The sequence below is a fragment of the Salmo salar genome, chromosome ssa27 (genome assembly GCF_905237065.1).
Source record: "Salmo salar chromosome ssa27, Ssal_v3.1, whole genome shotgun sequence".
Classification (NCBI taxonomy): Eukaryota; Metazoa; Chordata; class Actinopteri; order Salmoniformes; family Salmonidae; genus Salmo; species Salmo salar.
In genome coordinates, this window is record NC_059468.1 from 12,421,224 (window position 1) to 12,441,068 (window position 19,845).

At 42.8% G+C, this 19,845-nt stretch overlaps 2 protein-coding genes across 2 annotated transcripts; both read right to left on the reverse strand.

The window, feature by feature from the left end:
• Positions 1–147: 147 nt before the first annotated feature.
• Positions 148–6,989, reverse strand: LOC106588330 (glycosylated lysosomal membrane protein-like). Its single transcript, XM_014177204.2, has 6 exons — positions 6,829–6,989; positions 3,638–3,913; positions 3,096–3,290; positions 1,165–1,383; positions 697–962; positions 148–453 (listed from the first exon to the last, which is right to left on the reverse strand). Exons 1-6 carry the CDS (start codon positions 6,934–6,936, stop codon positions 282–284), a joined length of 1,236 nt encoding a protein of 411 aa, XP_014032679.1. The 5' UTR covers positions 6,937–6,989; the 3' UTR covers positions 148–281.
• A 1,907-nt stretch (positions 6,990–8,896) lies between these two features.
• On the reverse strand, positions 8,897–18,576 carry tcpg (T-complex protein 1 subunit gamma). Its single transcript, NM_001141774.1, has 13 exons — positions 18,525–18,576; positions 17,520–17,581; positions 16,242–16,292; positions 16,074–16,136; positions 15,878–15,974; positions 14,598–14,715; positions 13,422–13,608; positions 13,052–13,334; positions 12,869–12,950; positions 12,449–12,629; positions 11,947–12,192; positions 11,676–11,807; positions 8,897–9,761 (listed from the first exon to the last, which is right to left on the reverse strand). Exons 1-13 carry the CDS (start codon positions 18,550–18,552, stop codon positions 9,669–9,671), a joined length of 1,623 nt encoding a protein of 540 aa, NP_001135246.1. The 5' UTR covers positions 18,553–18,576; the 3' UTR covers positions 8,897–9,668.
• Between the last annotated feature and the right edge of the window lie 1,269 nt (positions 18,577–19,845).

A 19,845-nucleotide genomic window follows, 5' to 3' on the forward strand; every position in this document is an offset into this window, starting at 1 on the left:
CACAGGATGATTCAGCCCACACCTAAATTATGCAAGTGGTTAGAAATGGGTTTCTGTCAAAGACCGCATTACACAGACCTCCGTGCAAGTGGTGTATTCCACATGTATCAGTGCACCCCATATTTAAAAAAAGAGTGACACCTGCTGGACACTTATTCCATGCATTTAATCGTATCCGATAGGCCAAATCCAGATAGATAACTTTTGAAAAACTGGGCCCAGGTGTCTCTGTTCATTGGCTAGAAAATGGTTAAAGGCGGGACACGTATCCTGGCTTGGCCTCAGTTGATTGGCTCGTAAACCTGCGTTTGGGGCCTGTTCTTGCGGACACACACACACACCCCGCCCAGCAGGATGATCAGCATGGGAGTGCCCAGCCCCACCGCCATGATGACCAGAACCAGGGGAGAAAACGAGTCCACAGGAGGAGAGCCCAGTCCCACCAACACAGTCCTGAATTAGGAAGGAGAAAAGGTTAGGTGATAAGACAGAGAAAAAGCAAGAGAAGGAAGAATATCAGTGCTGACAATTTCATTCTAATTTCAGGTAGTTGGTGGTGGTGTGAGATGCTTGATAGTTGATGCTTGGGTAACAGAGGGGCTATAAACTGCAATTTGCTGTATAATTCATTTCAAGTTGCTAAAATGCAACATATTATAGCCAGGATGAACCAATAGGATGTAAACAGTTACTTACCAGCTAAGGTAGTTGGTGGTGTTGTAGAATGGGTCTCCAGTGATACTGAAGGTCATGTTGAGCCCGGTGGTCTGGCGCTCCCCTCCAAAATAAGCCAGCACCAGGCCGGAGGGGGGAAGCTGGGCTACGGGGACAGGGGTTGAGTGCCGGCAGGGAGTGGCGTCCTCAAAGACAGGCGATGGCCTGCGGTAGGCCACGGGCTTCCATTGGGCGTAGCCAAGAACAGGGGAGGTGGAGTTGACTGGAGAGGACACCCACTGAGATACCTAAGGGAGAGGAAAGACAAGATCACTGTAGAATCTGACAGCTTTAGTGACAGTCTACAGACAGAAGGACGTTTAGAACAGTGAATCAACCATAAATGATCAACCACACAACATTTGTTGAAATATAAACATCTAAACACTATGTTACTCAGTAACATTTACTACAGTATAACTGCATGTCTATAACACACACAGACATTACCTTGAATATGGAGGGAGTGTATTCGTCATCTATTGACCGGAGGAAGTCCACTCTGCTCATGGGCTGGGTGTCTCCCACGGCCTGTAGCTCTAGGGAAAAGCGGGATCGATTGGACCTCGGGGCCACGCCGTCCAGCCCCACCCTTAGCTGGGAGGAGTTAGCGTTGTGGAGGAGACTGGGCCAGCCTTGGTCCCGCCCCTCAACATCAAAGGCTGAGAACTAGGTTAGGAAAATAATGGTTGAATACAGGCTAGCTAACATGCAATAAAATTAATAATCTCACTGATCAGTAGTACTCACTTCACTTCAGTAACCAAGTTTAAAATCATAAAATCTAAGTTTGTCAGACATTTTCAGACCTTTAACCTGTTGGGGCTAGGGGGCAGTATTTGCACGGCCGGATAAAAAACGTACCCGATTTAAACTGGTTACTACTCTTGCCCAGAAACGAGAACATGCATATAATTAGTAGATTTGGATAGAAAACACTCTAAAGTTTACAAAACTGTTTGAATGGTGTCTGTGAGTATAACATAACTCATATGGCAGGCCAAAACCTGAGAAGATTCCATACAGGAAGTGCCCTGTCTGACAATTTGTTCTCCTTCTGTGGCATCTCTATCAAAAATACAGCATCTCTGCTGTAACGTGACATTTTCTAAGGCTTCCATTGGCTCTCAGAAGGCGCCAGAAAGTGTAATGGGGTGTCTGCAGTCTCTGGGCTAAGTACAGCAGCTCTGTTTGTGAGTGGTCAGGCTGGGAACAGTGACACTGGAGATGCGCGTTCATGAGAATTCTCAATTTTTTTCTTTCAGCCTTTGAATGAATACAACGTCGCCCGGTTGGAATATTATCGCTATTTTATGAGAAAAATAGTATCAATTTATTTTAAACAGCGTTTGACATGCTTCGAAGTACGGTAATGGAAAATGTAGAATTTTTTTGTCACGAAATGCGCTCGCGCGTCACCCTTCGGATACTGACCTGAACACACGAACAAAACGGAGGTATTTGAATAAACTATGGATTATTTGGAACCAAAATAACATTTGTTGTTGAAGTAGAAGTCCTGGGAGTGCATTCTGACATAGAACAGCAAAGGTAATCAAATTTTTCTTATAGTAAATCTGAGTTTGGTGAGGGCCAAACTTGGTGGGTGTCAAATTAGCTAGCCGTGATGGCCGGGCTATGTACTCAGAATATTGCAAAATGTGCTTTCGCTGAAAAGCTATTTTAAAATCTGACACCGCGATTGCATAAAGGAGTTCTGTATCTATAATTCTTAAAATAATTGTTATGTATTTTGTGAACGTTAATCGTGAGTAATTTAGTAAATTCACCGGAAGTTTGCGGTGGGTATGCTAGTTCTGAACATCACATGCTAATGTAAAAAGCTGTTTTTTGATATAAATATGAACTTGATTGAACAAAACGTGCATGTATTGTATAACATAACGTCCTAGGAGTGTCATCTGATGAACATCATCAAAGGTTAGTGCTGCATTTAGCTGTGGTTTTGGTTTTTGTGACATATATGCTTGCTTTGAAAATGGCTGTGTGATTATTTTTGGCAGGGTACTCTCCTGACATAATCTAATGTTTTGCTTTCGCTGTAAAGCCTTTTTGAAATCGGACAATGTGGTTAGATTAACGAGTCTTGTCTTTAAAATGGTGTAAAATAGTAATATGTTTGAGAAATTGAAGTTATAGCATTTGAGGTATTTGTATTTTGCCCCACGCGATTCCACTGGCTGTTGACTAGGTGGGACGCAAACGTCCCACCTTGCCCAGGGAGGTTAAAAGTGGTGTAATGTAGAGATGAGTCCATGTCCCATGCTATCTGTTGAGTGGATCCAAACAAAGGTCTGAATCGCTCATGATGAAATGTCTAATTTCATCATGCAGGCTTTAGAATATCCAGTTCCACCTACCTTCAGACAGAGTGAGCCATTGCTGAAGCTCTCGCTGGCGTCTCTTCCACAAAGCAGGGCGGTGTTGGCCATGGGGTCCAATGTCTTGTTCAGGTCGCCCCAGGTGAAATTCTGCAGCTCGTAGGGCTGGAAAAAGCTGGAGGGGGGTAGGTGCTCAGGGTCAGCTGTGTCGTTCACATCGTCATACTCCCACAGCTGACAAGAGACAAATTAGTTGGTTTAGTGAATGAGTTACGTATGGCTGACCAGTCTGAAATCAACCCGTTTTTAATACCCAGGTGTTTGTTAGAGCTATTACCATATTGCTAACAACCATCCAAACATTTATGATCTACAAGAAATGTCTAGAGCTAGAATTTGACCACGCAAATTATTACTTTCAATAACCTGGATTATGGTTCAAAACCTAGAACCTCACTTGTCTTTATGGTTTATGCATTTGAATGAGATAGTCATGTGACCTGTATCAGCCACTCAGAATATCACCTCAACGGACACGTATGAACACGATGACCATCAATTTAGAACTACTGATGACTCACCCTGGTAAAGACGAGTGCGTTGCTGTACAGAACACTGCTCTCTGGAGTCACTTTCAGGCTGCCTGTGGTATTTTGCACAAGGAAGGCAGGCCAGTCTACCACTACCTTGGATGAAATGGAGCTTGTGTGCACCAGTAGTAATGCTGGCGCCCCCTGGCTGCAGAGGAGGTAATGCAGTGTGTTGTTTTTGCCAAGCGCCCGCACATGGAGCAAGCCAACACCAGGGGGCAGCGGTGTCAGCAAGGAGTTCAGACCAGGGTTCAGCTCCAGGGATACCTGGGAAGAGGTAAGTAAAACAGAGTATGTTTTATAATTTTTCTTTGGCGACATAGGTGAGAATCAAACAAGCAAACCGAAATTGTAAACAGAGGTGATTCATGAATCAATAACAGATTAGCACAGAGTCCTGCTCAGGCCAACAACGCTAAAAACTTGGTAAGCAAGGAAGTCTCAAATGAGATCGTTCATAATCAATATTTATTCATATCTGACATGGCTGGATTGCCAGTACAGAGTAGTGTTCGGTTTATATTTGTTTCAGCACTATTTGATTTAGCTATCTCAGCAACTGGGGCGGCAGGTAGCCTAGTTTTTAGAGCGCTGGGCCAGTAACCAAAAGGTTGCTAGAGTATCCCTGAGCTGACAAGGTAAAAATCTGTCGTTCTGCCCCTGAACAAGACAGTTAACCCACTGTTCCTAGGCCGTCATTGTAAATAAGAATTTGTTCTTAACTGACTTGCCTAGTTAAATAAAGGTTAAATAAAATAAAAATGTATTTAAATTTAAAACCCAAACACTTTGGTCTACACCTACAGCGCAGTCGGAAAGTATTCAGCCTCCTTGACTTTTTCCACAATCTACACACAATACCCCATAATGAAAAAGCAAAAACAGATTTTTTGAAATTTTGGCACCTATCACATTTACATTATTATTCAAACCCTTTACTCAGCACTTTGTTGAAGCACCTTTGGCAGCGATTACAGCCTCGAGTCTTCTTGGGTATGACGCTACAAGCTTGGCAGACATGTATTTGGGGAGTTTCTCCCATTCATCTCTGCAGATCCTCTCAAGCTCTGTCAGGTTGGATGGGGAGCATTGCTGCACAGGCATTTTCAGGTCTCTCTAGATATGTTTGATCGGGTTCAAGCTCTGGCTGGGCCATTCAAGGGCATTCAGAGACTTGTCCTGAAGCCACTCCTATGTTGACTTGGCTGTGTGCTTAGGGTCGTTGTTCTGTTGAAAGGTGAACATTCACCCGTCAGGTCCTGAGCGCTCTGGAGCAGGTTGTCATCAATTTTTCGCTTGATCCTGACTGGTCTCCCAGTCCCTGCCCCGTCACTGAAAAACATCCCCACAGCATGATGCTGCCACCACGATGTTTCACTGTAGGGATGGTGCCAGGTTTCCTCCAGACGTGACGCTTGGCATTCAGGCCAAAGACTCCAATCTAGGTTTCAGCAGACTAGAGAATCTTGTTTCTCATGGTCTGAGTCTTTAGGTGCCTTTTGGCAAACTCCAAGCGGGCTGTTATGTGCCTTTTACTGAGGAGTGACTTCCGTCTGGCCACTCTACCATAAAGGCCTGATTGGTGGAGAGCTGCAGAGATGGTTGTCCTTCTGAAAGTTTCTCCCATCTCCACATAGGAACTCTGGAGCTCTGTCAGAGTGACCATCAGGTTCTTGGTCACCTCCCTGACCAAGGCCCTTCTCCCCTGATCGCTCAGTTCGCCTGGGCGGCCAGGTCTAGTAAGTCTTGGTGGTTCCACACTTCCTCCATTTAAGAATGATGGAGGCCACTGTGTTCTTGGGGACCTTCAAAGTTGCAGAATTTTTTTGGTACCCTTCCTCATATCTGTGCCTCGACACAATCCTGTCTCGGAGCTCTATGGACAATTCCTTTGACCTCATGGCTTGGTTTTTGCTCTGACATGCACTGTCAACTGTGGGACCTTATATAGACATGTGTGTGCCTTTCCAAATCATGTCCAATCAATTGAATTGACCACAGGTGGACTCCAAGTTGTAGAAACATCTCAAGGATGATTAATGGAAACAGGATGCGCCTGAGCTCATTTTCAAGTCTCATAGCAAAGGGTCTGAATACTTCTTTTTTGTAAATTTGCACGCAAAAAAAAAAAAAACATTTCGCTTTGTCATTATGGGGTACTGTGTGTAGATGGATTAAAATCTAATCAATTTTAGAATACGGTTGTAACGTAACAAAATGTGAAAAAAGTCAGGGGGTCTGAAAACTTTCCGTATGTCCCTAGTTCAAATCACACCCACAAGGGATTGTGTAATCTTATGTCGCTACAGTATGCATTGTTGGCTGGGGTCCAACAATGGGTAAATGACAGTGGTGGAAAATGTACCCAATTGTCATACATGAGTAAAAGTAAAGATACCTTCATAAAAAATGACTCAAGTAAAGGTGAAAGTCACCCAGTAAAATAGTACTTCAGTCAAAGTTTACAAGTATTTGGTTTTAAATCTACTTAAGTATCAAAAGTAAAATGATTAATAATTTCTAATTCCTTAAATTAAACAAAACAGATGGCACAATTTACTCTTTTTACAGATAGCCAGGGGCACACTCACACATTTACAAACTAAACATTTGTCTTTAGTGAGTCCGCCAGATCAGAGGCAGTAGGGATGACCAGGCATGTTCTCTTGATAATTACATGAATTAGCCAATTTTTCTGTCCTGCTAAGCATTCTAAATGTAACAAGTACTTTTGGGTGTCAGGGAAAATGTAAGGAGTAAAAAGTGCATCATTTTATTTAGGAATGTAGTGAAGTAAAAGTAGTCAAAAATATAAAAAAGTACACATACCCCCCAAAACGACTTAAGAAGTACTTTAAAGTATTTTTACTTAAGTACTTTACACCACTGGTAAATTATAGTTTTATAGATTGTTGGTCATCATTACAATATGGCTAGCGCTATAAATACAAAACCAAACACGTATATCCAAAATGTTAGTAATCACCAACTAGCTAAAACGTATAACTTGCTATCTAGCAGTAGTTAGATACTAACTAAATTCTCAAAGCGTCAGCTAGCGCGTTACAGTACTTCTTACTTCTTTATGTGGTCAGCAAAAGATTATCTAACGTTAGCAACCTTTTATAGCACTTTATTACTGTACAACATAAATGCAAACAGCAATGTACTACCAAACTTACATTCCGTCGGTAGTTATCACCATTGCCGATAAAACTAGAAGAAAACCGAACCGTTAAAAGCAAAAATAAGACATAAAAGTGGATTGTGTACAAAATCTCCGCCGGCATCTTTCTTTTTCGGCATACACATGGAGGAATCACGTGTCGAGTACTTTATTTGATCAGCTGATTTGTCTTCAGCTGACTCGTCAGTATCGATTTCAGCAGTGGTGGAAAAAGTACCCAATTCTCATACTCAAGTAAAAGTGAAAGTCACCCAGTAAAATACTTGAGCAAAAGTCTAAAAGTATTTGGTTTTAAATATACTTAAGTATCAAAAGTAAATGTAATTGCTAAAATATACTTAAGTATTAAAAGTAAAAGTATGAATAATTTCTAATTCCTTATATTAGGCAAACCAGTTGGCATAATTCTCTTGTTTTTTAAATGTATTTTACAGATTGCCAGGCGCACACACCAACACTCAGACATGATTTACAAATTAAGCATTTGTGTTTAGTGGACACTGATGTCTTGCTTCCCGACAAGCTAAACACCTTCTTCGCCTGCTTTGAGAATAAAACAGTGCCACCGACACGGCCCGCTACCAACTCCTTCTCCGTGGCCGACGTACAACACTAGCTGCATCCTCAGAGCATACGCAGACCAGCTGGCTGGAGTGTTTACTGACAAATTCAATCTCTCCCTATCCCAGTCTGCTGTCCCCACTTGCGTCAAGATGTCCACCATTGTTACTGTACCCAAGAAAGCAAAGGTAACTGAACTAAATTACTATCGCCCTGTAGCACTCACTTCTGTCATCATGAAGTGCTTTGAGAGGCTAGTTATGGATCATATCACCTCTACCTTACCTGACACCCTAGACCCACTTCAATTTGCTTACCGCCCCAATAGATCCACAGAAAATGCAATCGCCATCGCACTGCCCTATCCCATCTGGGCAAGAGGGATACCTATGCAAGAATGCTGTTCATTGACTATAGCTCAGCGTTCAACACCATAGTGCAATCTAAGCTCATCATTAAGCTCGGGGCCCTGGGCCTGAACCCCGACCTGTGCAACTAGGTCCTGGACTTCCTGACAGCCCCCCCCAGGTGTTGAAGATAGGAAACAATACCTCCACTTTGCTGATCCTCAACACAGGGGCCCCACAAGGGTGCGTGCTCAGCCCCCTCCTGTACTCCGTTTACCCATGACTGCATGGCCACGCACGCCTCCAACTCAGTCACGTTTGCAGACAACACAACTATAGTATGACAGATTACCAACAATGACGAGACAACCTACAAGGAGGGGAGGGCCCTGGTTGAGTGGTGCCAGGAAAATAACCTCTCACTCACTGTCAACAAAACAAAGGAGGCTGAAGAAATTTGGCTCCTAAAGCCCTCAAACTTTTACAGATTGAGAGCATTCTGTCGGGCTGTATCACCGCTTGAGCCGGCAACTGCACCGCCCGCAACTGCAGGACTCTCCAGAGGGTGGTGTAGTCTGCCCAACGCATCACTGGGGGCACACTGCCTGCCCTCCACAACATCCACTAGTCACTTTAATGTTTAAATACTGCTTTACTCATCTGTATATACTGTATTTTAGTCAATGCCACTCCAACATTGCTCATCCTAATATTTTAGATATTTCTTAATTCCATTTTTTGATTTAGTGAATCCACCAGATCAGAGGCAGTAGGGATGAGCTCTTAATAAGTGTGTGTATTGGACCATTTTCTGTCCTGCTAAGCATTCAAAATGTAACAAGTACTTTTGGGTGTCAGGGAAAATGTATGGAGTAAAAAGTACATTCTTTAGGAATGTAGTGAAGTAGATATTGTCAAAGCATAAAATAGTAAAGTACATATAGCCCCAAAAACTACTTAATAAGTAGGACTTTAAAGTATTTTTTTTTACTTAAGTACTCTGGATTTCAGGATGCAGCAAATGTAATGCCACCTTAGCAATTAATGAAACATTTCACCATAGGCTAAGCTACATGATTAATAAAAGTGGTGAGAGAATCATAATCAAACACACATCATGGGCGGCAAAGTGAATGAAACAAACATAGGCCCATGTCATTTGTATCCACTTTTATTGAGGTTGATTCTATCACAGGTAACAGCCCCAGGCAAAGGGTAATGGAGGGTAATGGTCTGGTGGAGTAACAGGATTCAGAACCAGAAACACCGTAACTCCAACTATTTCTTACAGAAAAAAAAGCATTCTCACTCATTGAAATGCAAGACGATCCAATCCATATAATGCAGCATTTAAAAAGGACCTTCAGGAGGTAGACATTGCAGGCTATAAATAATTTGCAAGGTCTATTTTTCTATAGGATCACAGTGCTTTAGTAGTTCATTCAAATGACTTGGTCACATGATTTGGTCACCACCCACTGGCAACCGTTCTTCAACTCAAGTCACAAAAGGAGTTCTCCCAAACAAAGAAATGCCTAGTGAGACTAACCGAGGTAAACCTTGGTCCCAGGAGAACATATTCAGTCACATCTTACTGCCATAAATACTGCACAAACACACACAAACAAACCAAACTAAACTTGAGTGCCTTGGTACCAAATCCAGTACATTCATACAGTATGTAATACATGCAACAACCCTATCCGTCTGCTTAGAGTGACCACAACAAAACGTCATATGAGTGAGAAGCTTATAAAACAGTGCTGTTAAGTTATTAAATCATATGTAGAAAATACACATGGCATACACTGTCCAACAAAATGCTTACTTGCAGGTTCCTTCAACAATGCAACAACAAGAAATAGCTCAGATTGCCTATTCCTCCACTACCCTCTTCCTCCTCTCTGTTCCCAATCCTTCTCCCCCTCTACTCGGCACCCTGTCCTCCTCCTGTCTGCTCATCTCCCTTCTTCTTGTGTCCAGAGACGATGTCGTCGATGCGCAGCAACAAGATGGCCGTCTGGAGAGAGAAAGAAGAAGGAGTCCAAGGGAGTAGAACTGCACAGCTAAACAATATGTACAGTGCCTTCAGAAAGTATTCATATCCCCTTGGATATTCGTCAGGGAATGGACTCTACAAGGTGTTGAAAGCATTCCACAGGGATGTGGGCCTGTTGACTACAATGCTTCCCAGTTGAGTCAAGTTGGCTGGATGTCCTTTGGGTGGTGGACCATTCTTGATACACACGGGAAACTGCTGAGTGTGAAAAACCCAGCATTGTTGCAGTTTGACACAAACCGGTGTGCCTAGCACCTACTACCATACCCCGTTGAAAAGGCACTTAAATATTTTGTCTTACCCATTGACCCGCAACAGCACACATACAATCTTTCTGAAGGCTTAAAAATCTCTTTAACCCGTGTCCTCCCCTTCATCTACACTAATTGAAGTGAATTTAACAAGATACATCAATAAGGGATCATAGACTGACCAGGTGAAAGCGATGTCACAGAAAGAGCTGGTGTTCTTAATGTTTTGTTCACTCAGTGTATATTTGGCCTTGTGTTTTGGTTGTCTTGCTGAAAGGTGAATTTGTCTCCCAGTGTCTGTTGGAAAGCAGACAACCAGCATTTCCGAGGATTTTGCCTGTGCTTAGCTACATTTTTTAGGATTAAAAGAAACTTTAGTCCTCGCCAATGACAAGTATACCCATAACATGATGCAGCCACCACCATGCTTGAAAAGATGAAGACTGGTACATTTTACATTTACATTTTAGTCATTTAGCAGACGCTCTTATCCAGAGCGACTTACAGTAGTGAATGCATACATTTCATACATTTAATTTCATGGATTTGTTTTTACTCAGTAATGTGTTGGATTTTCCCCAAATATAACGCTTTGAATTATGACATAAAGCTCATTTCTTTGCAGTTTTACTTTTAATGCTTTATTGCATGTTGCTACATCTTCAGTTCTCCTATTACAGCCATTAAGCACTAACTGTTTTAAAGTCACTATTGGCCTCTGAAATCCTTCAGCGGTTTCCTTCCTCCCTGACAACTGAGTTAGGAAGGACGCCTGTATCTTTGTTGATACACTATCCAAAGCGTAATTAATCATTTTGCCACGCTCAAAAGGGATATTCAATGTCTGCTTTAAAAAAAAATATATACATGTTTTAACCCATCAAACCAATAGGCGTATTCTAGTCAAAGCTCATCCTATAAAACTAATGCTGTACACACCTTTTCTATTCATAATGTCTATACACACCATCATATAAATATATATTTATTTCGGACTGACATTGCTCGTTCTGATATTTCTTAATTATATAGGCGTGTATTGTTTTGTTAGTCGTTACTGCACTGTTGGAGCTAGAAACAACCATTTCACTGCACCTGCAAAATGTGTACGCGACCAACATTTGATTTGAGGTGTCCTTTGTGAGGCATTGGGAAACCTCCCGTCTTGGTAGTTGAATCTGTGTTTGAAATTCATTGCTCAGTTGAGGGACCTTACAGATAATTGTATATGTGTGGGGTACAGAGATGAGGTAGTTATTCAAAATTCATGTTAAACCCTAGTATTGCCATGCGACTTATTATGGGGCTTGTTAAGAAAATGTTTTACTACTGAACTTATTTAGGCTTGCCATCACAAAGGGGTTGAATACTTATTGACTCAAGACATTCCAGCTTCTCATTAATTTGTAAAAATGTCTAAAAACATTCCACTTTAACATTACAGGGTATTTTGTGTAGGCTAGAGACAAAATCTCAATTTAATCCATTTTAAATTTAGGCTGTAACACAATATGGAAAGAGTAAAGGTGTGTGAATACTTTCTGAAGGCACTGTAACTAATGAACACTTGTGTAGCGCATCAATGCCCTCAACATTATATTGAGCAGGTGGTTGGAAGTCTCACCTCTACTGCAGTCTTGTAGGTCTGAGCCTTGACGGCCAGTGGCTCCCAGATGCCCAGGGCGGTCATGTCAGCCAGGGTGCCAGTCTCTCCGTTCACCCCCCACGACACACTGCCCTTCTGGGTGTGCTTGGCCTGGAAAGAGATGGAGCTAAGTGAAAATGCCACTATAATGTACAGTAAAACCTCCATCTCCCTTTCACACCCTCTCCCATCGGTCTTCCTCCGAGATGGTATGAGGTTCTACCTTTGACTCTCTCCGTCTCTCTCTTACCCTGAGGGAGGTGAGCACACGGATGGTGGAGGCGCCACAGTTCTGGATGAGGGTGCGGGGGATGACCTCCAGGGCCTGGGCCAGGGCACGGTAGGGCCACTGCTCCACGCCAGTGAGGGCCTTGGAGAGCTCCATCAGCCGCTGGGACACAGCCATCTCGGCAGCGCCACCGCCAGGCAGCAGACTGGGCTCCAGCAGCACATTGCGGGTCACCTGCATGGCATCCTGCAGGTTACGCTCCACCTCCTGGGAGAGAGGTAAATGGGGAAAAGAGAGATTTCAGAACACAAGTAAAACCTAATTTAGACATCTTTGCGCTGATAACTTATGTGACTTACAATTAAAACAAAAAAGAGACAGGTTCTAGGAGGGGAGTGGGGGAGCAGAGACTCATCCCATTAACATCATTCTTTACATTATCATCCCTCTCTTTTAGCACTTAGTGATTGTTGCACAATAAAAAGCGCATATTATTTTGAGAGCTTTATTCTCAGTTTCTCACCGCCAGGATTTCCTTGCTGGCTCCTCTCAGCAGGATGGTGCAGGCTTTAGGGTCTTTGCACTCTGTGACGAAGGCAAAGTACTCGTCTCCAATCTTCTTGACCTCAAACAGGCCCGCCCCTAAGCCCACGTCCTCCTCGCGCAGCTCGTCCGTACGGCTGGCAATGCGTGCGCCACACGCCCTGAGGGGTAACGGGGAAATAGGTTAGAGCAGTAGTTGTGAAGACCATACACCCCGTTAAAGAAACAGAAATAAACCAATATTCAATGAAAGTGCTCGGTCATTCGCTAGCTATGTACATAGTAACATGACACAGAGAAAAACGTCAACATTTAAACATGTTTTTGTTTGTGACAATTGTCTCCAATAATTGATGTAACGTCCCCCAAATGTTTTTTTTTTTGCTTTCAATTGGCTTACCTGGCGATCCTGTTGTTGTCGGTCTTTCTTACACGGCGAATAGCCGTGATGTTAGCCTTCATCAGGTAGTGCTGAGCCAAGTCTGAAGAGAGGCAAAATATAGTAGAGGTAAATATGTATTTTTTTAAGTCAGTTGCATCAGACATATGCCTTAACAAGAGCTTTAAGAGCAGCGTGGGGTACCCGAGATGCCCTTCTCTGTGAAGATGAGGTCAGGCTTGAGGCGAATGATGTCTTCACAGATCTGCTGGATGTACTCCTCCTCCATCTGCAGGATGCGGGCAAAGTCCTCCTCACGAGTGATCTCAATATCAGTCTGGCTCTCTCCCTTCTTGTACTCCAGGGAGCAGTCCAACAGGACAATACGGGGATCCTTGATCATTCTTCGCATGCGCGGGTGGGTCACGTCCTTGTTTACCATCACACCTCTCAGCACGCACGAGTCCTCGATGATCCCACCGGGAACCTTGACAAACACATTAACACAGAGGATGAAGTAGAACTTGGACTGCACAGGAAAACAGACATTAAAAAGACACACTTTGACCCTTACCTTTTCTACTTTGGCGTACTTCTTGATGTCAATCTCCTTGCGTCCGTTCTCCTCCATCTCCACAGTTTTGACGGCGTCCAGGGCGATGCTGCAGGCCATGTCAGACCAGCGGCTCAGAGCCTTGGTGTTGATGGCAGAGTTGATGATCTTCAGCATCATCTCCCTGTCGCTCACGTCTACTGGGGTGCTGGGAGGAGGGGAGGGATGGAGGAGAGACTGTTGTTATACAAATATGAGTGTGAAAGCAGTTGCCACCTAAAACAGTGGTTCTCAAACTGGGGGTCGCGAGAAGGTTTTTGTGGGGGTTGAAACTGATAGGGAAAAATACATATTTTCCCTACATTTTAATAGGCTACATATACCATTTGTATTGTATATTTATACATTTGCCTATTCGATCTGGTTACTAACATAATAATTTGGTACAATACTGTAGGCCCGTCTCAAAAACATCTCATCTGTGCCTCAGAACCAAAACGTTTCTTGACCAGTCATCAAGCATTTGGCACGCAAAGGCGGGCGTGCATATCCAGATGAATGACCAGAAAGCACTGGTTTCATTTTCTCCAGTTTTACCTGGCAAAAACATAGTATGTTTATATATAAAAATGTTTAGCAATGTGCTACAGACGCATCTTTGCCAGAATAGGCTTCCTGGATTCGTTGATCATTTTCATATTTCAGACAGGCCTAGGCCAAGTTTGGGTGGCTACTGGCTAAAGATACCATAGCTGTAACGTCGCACTGCCTTCAATACTTACGGGATGAAGATGTAATACATTTACCAGAATATGTTACAATATTTGTGAGGAAGAAAAAATGCTGCAGACAGACCATGCTTTCCATCCGATCCTGCAACATACAGGTCGGTCGTAACCTGCTTGCTCTGGACTCCAGAGAAGTGACAGGACATTGGCTGCTAACATGACTTTCACCTTAAAATGCAGGTCTAAAACATAACTTGCATTTTGAAAGTGGATCACTGTTTGACATGAAACATGCAGTGACCAGAAAAAGTATTTGGGCCAAAGCTCTAGACTTCATATAAAAATCAAGGATTAATGTCAATCACAGATTTCCATAAAAAGTGAAGTTTTACAGATGTCAAGTTAGGATTCAGTCCTTAACAATTAAAAGGTTGTGTGTGTGGGCGGGTGGTAGAGGCAGGAACAGTACCTGATATCTTTGAGCAGGTTGAGCATATCATCCAGGGCTTGTCTGTAGGCGCTGATGACAACCGTCGGGTGCATCTGCTGCTCCAGGAACTGCTCAGACACGGACAGCATCTCACCCGCTAGAGAGATGCACAAAATGTATGGATGTCTCCCCAGCCATGGCTGTCGATGCCCCCTTCTGTGGCCGAAACGCCCCCTAAAAAAAATAATCCACGCCTTGCGGCCAAAGTGGCCATTGTACCCTTGGGCTGAATATAATACAAATTCCCTTCTCCCAGCTGACAACCGCCCTGCTCCGAAGCACCTCTCCACTCACATGGCTCTCTCAGATATTTAAATTCTTATTAGTCAATGCCCGTCAAGTGATCAGGTCCTTTTCACAGGCATTGCAGCTCCGAACTAGACTACTAGTGATGTCAGAAACATTGGGGATGCAACAGCGCGCATCCTTATCGAATTCCGAGGCCTATATTGAAGACGTTAGAACTGTCCATGTTTACTTTGTCAGCCAACAAGATGAGTAACAAAAGCACTAACCTATGTCAACCTACTATCTCACATAAGTTGACCTATTCTATGGGTCAGCTTGTCGTTCTGTACAAGAAAGAAACATTCCAAACAGAAGCTCTGGGACAGTTGTGGGATGATAGAACACAAATGAACACTACTACTGTACATCAAAACAAAATTGTAAAAGCAATGAGTCTGATGCAACAGATCAGAACTTCTAGATTAAAATGTTGATAACCTATTATTTCTTCACATTATAAGCGCAGCTATACTTGCAAATGTTCCAACATGCATTTAGCAGGAACGGTCTATCAGGTTGTGTGGAAAATACAACTAAGGGGACGCAGAATTAAATGTACATGATTAAAATGAAAAGAAAATCAAATATATATATATATATATATATATATATATAAAAATCAGGCCCTATTCATTTCTGCGTGCTTTTAACTCCGATCTCGTACGTGTATAGAATTGCGCTGTTGGTACGCAAACCGCGTGCATGTTGGCAGGTCTGCAATTGGCCCAGCGTCGTCCAGGTTTGGCCGGTATAGACCGTCATTGTAAATAACAATTTTTCTTAACAGACTTGCCTAGTTAAATTAAGGTAAAAAAGCCAAATGGCCTTGCCCCTAAAACCACTAAATTCTTAGCCTGGTTGAGACACAGGAGTAATACATGAAGAATAGGCTGGATTGGATTACTACTACTACAACGAGGATAGACCTGATGGTGCAGAGTATTCACAGTATTGGGCATGTGGTGACTCACCCAGGATGATGACAGAGGTGGTGCCGTCTCCCACCTCCTCGTCCTGAGTGCGGCTGATCTCAATCATGGACTTAGCAGCCGGGTGCTGGACCTGGATCTGTGGAAACAGAGACAGAGGGAAGGAGGTGGGCTTTGCACATTGATATTTTCTGCATGGAAGTAGACGTATTGGGAATCACAGCAAGTGTGCTCTTACCTCTCTCAGGATAGCGTTACCATCGTTGGTCATCACGATCCCACCCATGGGGTCCATTAGCATCTACACACAAAGCATGTTATGGTTTCCCAATTCAAGTGCTTCCATAAAGTATGTTTCAAGCAAAACTGACAAAAACCTGAGGATAAAAAGAAACCTATAGCTCACTTTCATCATGGCCCTCGGTCCCAGGCATGTTCTGATGACGTCTGCGATCGTCTACAACACACACGATAAAAAGGTTTATGTATACATTGTCAACAGGCAATGCATCATGGCTATCCTACAGTCTATCACAGTGCCATCCGTTTTGTCACCAAAGCCCCATACACTACCCACCATTGCGACCTGTACGCTCTCGTTGGTTGGCCCTCGCTTCATACTCGTCACCAAACCCACTGGCTACAGGTTATCTACAAGTCTCTGCTAGGTAAAGCCCCGCCTTATCTCAGCTCACTGGTCACCATAGCAGCACACACTCGTAGCACTCGCTCCTGCAGGTATATCTCACTGGTCACCCCCAAAGCCAATTCCTCCTTTGGTCGTCTTTCCTTCCAGTTCTCTGCTGCCAATGACTGGAACAAACTGGAAAAAATCTCTGAAGCTGGAGACTCATATCTCCCTCACTAGCTTTAAGCACCAGCTGTCAGAGCAGCTCACAGATCACTGCACCTGTACATAGATGGGCTGTTTACAGATGGCCCATCTACCTACCTCATCCCCATACTGTATTTATTTATCTTGCTCCTTTGCACCCCAGTATCTCTACTTGCACATTCATCTTCTGCACATCTACCATTCTAGTGTTTAATTGCTATATTGTAATTACTTCACCACAATGGCCTATTTATTGCCTTATCTTACCTCATTTGCACTCACTGTATATAGACTTTTTGTTTTCTTTTGTTCTACTGTATTATGTTGTTGTATGTGTTGAATTGCTATGCTTCATCTTGGCCAGGTCGCAGTTGCAAATGAGAACTTGTTCTCAACTAGCCTACCTGGTTAAATAAAGGTGAAATAAATAAAATAAAAATTCCTCATAAATTGAGCTACAGTAGCAATGTACTGGGTAGGGATGTGACGATACCAGTATCGCAATATTTTTCCATGGCAAAAATTAAAAAGCAGACCAACTTCTTTGGTCCTTAAACACCTGCAGTATGTCAAATATTGCATGCTATAGCTTGGAAAATAAATGTGACTCTAGATGACAACATGATGTTTGTTTCCAACATTAGGGCTGTTTTCCTAAAGAAGTTCAGACCGCTTCATGTTTTGTTCTTTCCACGATGCTAGCAATTATCACGATACTGGTATCATCCCAGCCCTAGTACTGGGCCCCATAGTCAGCAATTAAACATACAATTATGATGAAATAACATAGCTAGAAACCATGATAATTCAACCAAGTACAGTGGAAGACACCAACTAATGGGACCTCACCTTGGCTGCACTGATATTTCCTGTCTGAACCTTCCGTCCAGACTCCCTCTTCATATTCTGGCCTGTAGGGAACATGAGAATGAAGTTAATACTATATTGTGTAACATAATGCTGCTAAAAGACAGCAGACCAAAACATCATTACAGCAATTAGTCTAGTTACCTCTGGGATCCAACCAGTCTACGTTTGTTCTACACCTTTTGATTTCCATGTACAAATTTAGATCCCACATCTGTAGCTCGCTAGCTACCTACATCATACAATAGCTAGCTAGGCGTATCGTGCTTGGATTATGGATGTCTCGTATTTTGGAAGGCTGACATTTTACACTAATACTATGCCTTGTTGCTAACAGATACATAGTTACTAAACTACACACAAATACAGCACCAAAGTTGGCTTAAATCATCTGACATGCTAGTTACTGACATGCAGGAGCTGTCTAATGTTGACATGCCTGGAAGCTCCAACGACCAGGTTCAAACTGCAGTGATTTGAGTCGAACTGAGTTTCACTAATGTTGCCGAACAGATGGGTAGGACTCCCATGTTTTTAGCCCCAATTGGTCAACAGCAACCAAACTAGCTAAAATTAGCTAGCAATGAATTGTCAATGTGAAACGTCATTGCAAAATGTATTCTTGAGAATGGACATTTTAGTTGAACACTTAACGTTAGCTAACTAACGTTAGCGGTTGTGTAAAATGCACTGTAGCCAGCCAGAGAGGTTTATTGTAACGTTATCTGACGTTATGGCCAAGAAAGTCATACAAAGAGCTAGTTAGCCTACTAGCTAAATACCTTGCTAACGCTAGCTAGCGAGCACTGTCAGTTGTCGGCAAGGAAGCAGAAGCACATGCTTTGTTGCTGGCTACCTGTGTAGCCTGTACTGGCCGCTTGTCAGGATATTACAAACGACAAAAACATCAAAATGCGTCACATTTCCACAGAAATCAAAGTTAAGATGTTAAATTTCTCGTTGATTATGGTTTTACTATTTACTTACTCAGCACGAGAACCTGTTGGCCCATCATTGTGACAGTGTGTGTGGGACAACGGTCTGGAACCTTCTGGGAAACACAAGAGGAAGAAGATCCAGATGCGGGGCGGATTACTCCCAGTGTTAACCAATAACCTTCGAGCAAAACATGATGTACTGTGACTTCCACCAGTTGGGGAACCGGGGTAAACGCAAGAGGATTCAAGGGGAGGCGAGTATGTACAGGGCATCATTGTGAGACACACCCTGTATCATATATTCATTGCCCTGTACAAAACCAAGCAACTCCATATACAGTCATCCAATATTGGCTTGACCTTTTCTGAAATTCAAGGATACATATATTACAGGATGTTTCCCTTCTTGTTGTTGAATTGAAGAAAAAAAAAAGATATGACAATACCAAACCACTATTTTGTATTTATTTTACCTTTATTTAACTAGGCAAGTCAGTTAAGAACAAATTCTTATTTACAATGACGGCCTAAACCGGACGACCCTGGGGCAATTGTGCGCCGCCCTACTAATGCAGGGATCAACTAGATTCAGAAGCAGGCCATTTCTTTCTGGAGCGGAACATTTGTAGACTGCAAATTGACCGCAAGAAGCCCAAACATATGTTTGTCTAAAACAATCATTTCAGACCTTGCTTACATTGGTATACGATCACGTCTCTCTATTATGCGTGGGAATACTTCGGAACAGATTTCTTAAATTAAAATCACTTTGAGCTGATTTCCTTGTGTTTTTAGTTTTTTATACTGAACAAAAAATATTAACGTAACATGGAACAATTTCATTGATTTTACTGAGTTACAGTTCATATGAGGAAATCAGTCAACTGAAATAAATTCAATAGGCCCTAATCTATGGATTTCACATTAATGGGAATACAGATATGCATCTGTTGGTCAAAGATACCTTAAAAAAATGGGCCTCGGGATCTCGTCATGGTATTTTGTGCATTCAAATTGCCATCGATAAAATGCAATTGTATTCAATTGTGTTCGTTGTCTGTAGTTTATGCATGCCCATACCATAATCACACCACCAGCATGGTGCACTTTGTTCACAATGTTGACATCAGCAAACCACTTGCCCACACAACGCCATACACGTGGTCTGCGGTTGTGAGGCCAGTTGGACATACCGCCAAATGATCTAAAACGACGTTGGAGGCGGCTTATGGTAGAGAAATTAACATTAAATTATCAGCTCTGGTGGACATTCCTTCCCTCAGCATTCCAATTTCACACTCCTTGAACTTGCTACATCAGTGGCATTGTGTTGTGTGACAAAACTGCACATTTTAGAGTCACCTTCATTG

Excerpts from the sequence above, each read along its gene's own strand:
- LOC106588330 (XM_014177204.2), bottom strand. The coding sequence starts at position 6,936 with ATGCCGGCGGAGATTTTGTACACAATCCACTTTTATGTCTTATTTTTG. Across the intron at positions 3,914-6,828 it reads GTGATAACTACCGACGGAAT|GTATCCCTGGAGCTGAACCC; the intron begins GTAAGTTTGGTA and ends ACCTCTTCCCAG. Across the intron at positions 3,291-3,637 it reads ACGCACTCGTCTTTACCAGG|CTGTGGGAGTATGACGATGT; the intron begins GTGAGTCATCAG and ends GTCTCTTGTCAG.
- tcpg (NM_001141774.1), bottom strand. The coding sequence starts at position 18,552 with ATGATGGGCCAACAGGTTCTCGTGCTGA. Across the intron at positions 16,293-17,519 it reads GAAATATCAGTGCAGCCAAG|ACGATCGCAGACGTCATCAG; the intron begins GTGAGGTCCCAT and ends TGTGTGTTGTAG. Across the intron at positions 14,716-15,877 it reads CACCTCTGTCATCATCCTGG|CGGGTGAGATGCTGTCCGTG; the intron begins GTGAGTCACCAC and ends GCATCTCTCTAG.